The sequence below is a fragment of the Trypanosoma cruzi genome, genomic scaffold, assembly GCF_000209065.1.
Source record: "Trypanosoma cruzi strain CL Brener 1047053516745 genomic scaffold, whole genome shotgun sequence".
Taxonomy (NCBI): Eukaryota; Euglenozoa; class Kinetoplastea; order Trypanosomatida; family Trypanosomatidae; genus Trypanosoma; species Trypanosoma cruzi.
In genome coordinates, this window is record NW_001849294.1 from 55,905 (window position 1) to 59,890 (window position 3,986).

At 53.1% G+C, this 3,986-nt stretch overlaps 1 protein-coding gene and 1 pseudogene across 1 annotated transcript, besides 2 other annotated features; both read left to right on the forward strand.

The window, feature by feature from the left end:
- Positions 1 to 355, forward strand: Tc00.1047053506809.5 (retrotransposon hot spot (RHS) protein, putative; the record flags this gene model as incomplete). The annotated part of the gene is made up of 1 exon (XM_798108.1): positions 1 to 355. A coding segment is annotated over one exon (355 nt), but the record flags the coding sequence as incomplete, so codon positions are not given.
- Positions 1 to 3,986: a sequence feature (areas not merged during assembly with more than two copies in the genome that could not be assigned to a particular haplotype).
- On the forward strand, positions 1,323 to 3,584 carry Tc00.1047053506809.10 (annotated as a pseudogene).
- Positions 3,671 to 3,698: a sequence feature (AT_rich).

The window sequence follows — 3,986 nt, forward strand, 5'->3', positions numbered from 1 at the left end:
GGACGGCTTTTTCTTTGTGGACACAAATCCGAAGACGCTGGTTGGGCTGCGGATGTCTACGGCAAGTAAGCACCGCACCACAACCAGCACTGTGAGGCGGTTCACTGAGTGCCTGGCGGCATATTTTGAGGGTTGGGAGGAGTTATCCCGAGACATGTCGTGGGATATTATTTATGTGCAGCACGAGATATACAGGCCGATGGAGGGACGGCAGAAATTTGAGGTCGTCAATTCCGACAATTTGGGCGACGATGAAAACCGAGAGATTGCGGCGTTCTGTAGGGAAAAGGTGCGCCAGTACCTAGCAGCACTATCATCCGCTGACGCCAGAAGAGGCGAAGCTCTCCGGAGGTGAGGAAGAACGAAATAGGAGAACGAATTAGGGAATGAAAGGGGTAGTTTTGATTTCTGGTAAAAAAAAATATTGTGGGATTTATTTTTGGATACTTGTGTGGCTACGGTGCGGGTGCACCCGCACCAGACGGCAGTATACCACACAGATTCCAAAAATGCCCAGCTCTATCGAACATAAAAGTGACCGAAGAAATTAGGGAGGGAGTGGGGTTGTTTGTTTTCTGGTAAGGAACATTGGATGATTTTCACACAGCATGTTAATTGTGTGTGCATAAGAGGCATAATCGTGGAATTGCCCCGGTATGAGAAAACCATTGTAGCTGGCGGTGCTATGGTGTTGCTGCATTTTCCATTTTATTCTATCGTGTTCCAAGACCCACCAATAACAGAAGCATATTTAAGGGATGAACAAAGAATAAGTTGTATTGATGAAATGGTGCACCCCGTGTAACCGTACGGAGTGGGGCACCGCGTAATGGATGGATAGGGATCCGTTTCCACGTGTAACTGGAGTGGGTGATTGTTCGCTCGCTGTGCGTTGTGTGTTGGCTGCGGGGCTGTGGCCGTATCCCGTTGGCCGCGAGACTGAACTGGAGGCGGCGGCGGTGTGTCTCTTTTCCTCGCCCATTGTGGGTGAATGCGGGAGGTGCGCGCGTTTTTTGTGTGGAGGACCGAATCCTCCCACGCGCGGTCTGGCAGCACTGCGATTTGTGTGTGTGTGAGGGCTGGTGTGGGCGATGGTGCTCCGCGCTGTTCCTTCCGGATTCTCTTGTGTCCCGCTCTCCGCATGGGTGCTCTGCTCTGCTCCCCACGGACGTGTCTGATGTATTGCCGCTTTTTTCTTTTTCCACATGTTGAACACAGACACACGCTAGGAAGGAAAGCAAACAAACGCGAAACGCTACTGTGAGATTCGAAGGCACTGAAAGCACCAACAGCACACACACCGCCCACCCACACCTACTTACATGATCTCACGTGTTGCTGCAGTCATGGCACCCAACAAACACAACCGTCGCCGCATGACCGGATCCAGCGGAAGGAGGAGGGAAGGAGGAGAGAGTGAGCCGCAGAGACCTAACATGTCCCGGCATGTGTTTACTTCCGCGGTGCTGCTCCTCGTCGTGATGATGTGCTGCGGCACCTGTGGAGCCGCGGCCGCTGGAGGGAATAATGGGAAGAGTGATTTAATAAATATTCATAAGCTGCAGGGAGTCGATCTATTTGTGCCGCAGACGATGCTGGTGCGGCCGAAAGGGGGGACTTCTCCAGAAATGAAGTTGGATTCCTTTGTTACACCCTCTCTCGTCAGTGCTGGTGGAGTAATTGCGGCTTTTGCCGAAGGTCACACAAACGTCCGAAAAGACAATGACCAATCAATCAGGCACTTTTACTCTGATGTTGTTGCGGGGTACATTGACTCTGCGTGGAACTGGACCACTCTTGTTGACAAGGTCAATCAGAGCTCATGGAGGGCACACACCGTGCTTACTGCAGCGAATGGAAAGAAACGTTTGGATGATATGCTTAACCCCACAACAATTGCGAAGGGCAATAAGGTGTTTCTTCTTGTGGAAAGCCCTGGTTTGTCCCCTGTCAACGATAATTCGTTTTTGGATAGATTGGACCTGACACTGGTTGTGGGCACTGTCACGAATTCTACGGGCGGCGAGCCGAGTAAACGGATTGAATGGGGTGCGCCCAAATTGCTTTTAAGCATGAACATTTCCGCTGCTTCTGACGAAAGTGAATTGAGGAGTGTTTTTCCATCTGGTGGCTCAGGTGTTCTGATGGACAATGGCACGCTCGTGTTTCCCGTGGTTACGTTTGGTGATGATGACGGTTTCTCCATGATCATTTATTCGACGGACGACGGCGCAAACTGGGTGTTTTCAAATGGGACGTCACCTGCGAAATGCGAAACCCCCCGCGTCACCGAATGGAAGGGATCACTTCTCATGATTGTTGTTTGCGAGAGTGGCCAGAGGGTGTACGAGTCGCGTGACATGGGGACAACGTGGACGGAGGCCGTCGGGACGCTCCCAGGCGTGTGGACCAAGAAAAAATCGACAGCCATTGTGGATCGGAGCTTTCATGTGGAAGCCCTCATCACCGCGACCATTGGGGGCAGGAAGGTCATGCTGTACACTCAGCGAGGGAACGCCTCGGAGAATGAAACGGAAAGAGCGCTCTACCTTTGGGTCACGGACAACATCCGCTCGTTTTGTGTTGGGCCGGTTGCCATGAGGGATGGTATGAATTGGTTGTTCACCAGCAACCTGCTGTACTCGGATGGCAATTTGCATCTTTTACAACAGAGGGAAAAAGATGAAGGCAGTGCCTTGTCGCTTTCTCGCCTGACGGAGGAACTGAGCACAATCAAGTCCGTCCTCAGTACTTGGGCGCAAAAGGACGCCTTCTTCTCCCATTGACCATACCCACGGCGGGCCTGGTGGCAGTTTTGTCCAACGCATTGTCCGGTGGTGACACGTGGAGCGACGAGTACCTTTGCCTGAATGCGACGGTGACGCCTAATGCAAGGAAGGTCAGATATGGATTTCAACTGACGGAGCCTAGCTCCAGGGTGTCATGGTCCGTGAACACTCGGGCTAATAATGTGCGTCATGTATCCTTGAGCCACAACTTCACACTTGTGGCTTCGCTGACCATCGAAGAGACTCCGAGTGGGAGCTCTCCTCTACTGACTGCGACGTTGGCGGACGCCAATTCCAATCATACCATGGGACTGTCGTATACGGCGGATAAGACGTGGGGGACGTGGCTCAAAGGCAAGAAAACAACACAGAGCGGCCGTTGGGAGCCGAAGAAGGGATACCAAGTGGCACTCATGCTGCAAGGCAAAAAGGCCTCTGTGTACATTGATGGTACGTTTCTGAGGCAGGAAGAGGTGCCGTTAACGGGTGAGGCGCCACTTGAGCTTGTACGCTTTTGCTTTGGCGCGTGCGGTGAGGATGCCGGCCAGAAAACTAAGGTGACGGTGAAGAACGTCTTTCTGTACAACCGCCCACTGAATTCCACCGAGATAAATGCACTCAAGGACAAGGCCCACACTTTGAATGGCCCGGGGGGAGCACTGGCGGGGTGGGCAGCTCTGGAGGGAGCTGCCGCCAGAGAACATGCGGCTGTGGTGGGCTTGACATCTGCTGGGAGCGGACTGCTGCCGCTGCTGCTTCTTCTGTTGGGACTGTGGGGCTTTGCGGCTGCGTGAGGAGTGTGCGCCCTCAGTGCGGAACACTTGCGCTCTCCTCTGCAGCGACACACACACACCGCTAGGAATACATTTTGCTCCGTGGAGAATAATTTCTTTTTTTTTTTTAAATTTACTTCCCTTCTTTTGCTTGATGATTTAGGACAACCACCATGGACTTTTTTTTACTATTCCCTCTTTTAATTTCTTCTTGCTGCACTCTTCCTGTGAGGGGTGCCGTGTGTTTCCCGCCCAACTGCTCCACTCGCACACCCACCGACACGCTCATGACGACGGCCCTGTGCGCCTCGCCTGCTGCACGCATGAGGAGGGGCCGCGACGAACGGCGCGCTGAGGGAGCCGTGACGTGTGGGCGTGCGACGAGGGCCTGTGGGGCGGAGCACACATTTCTTCCCCTAATGTT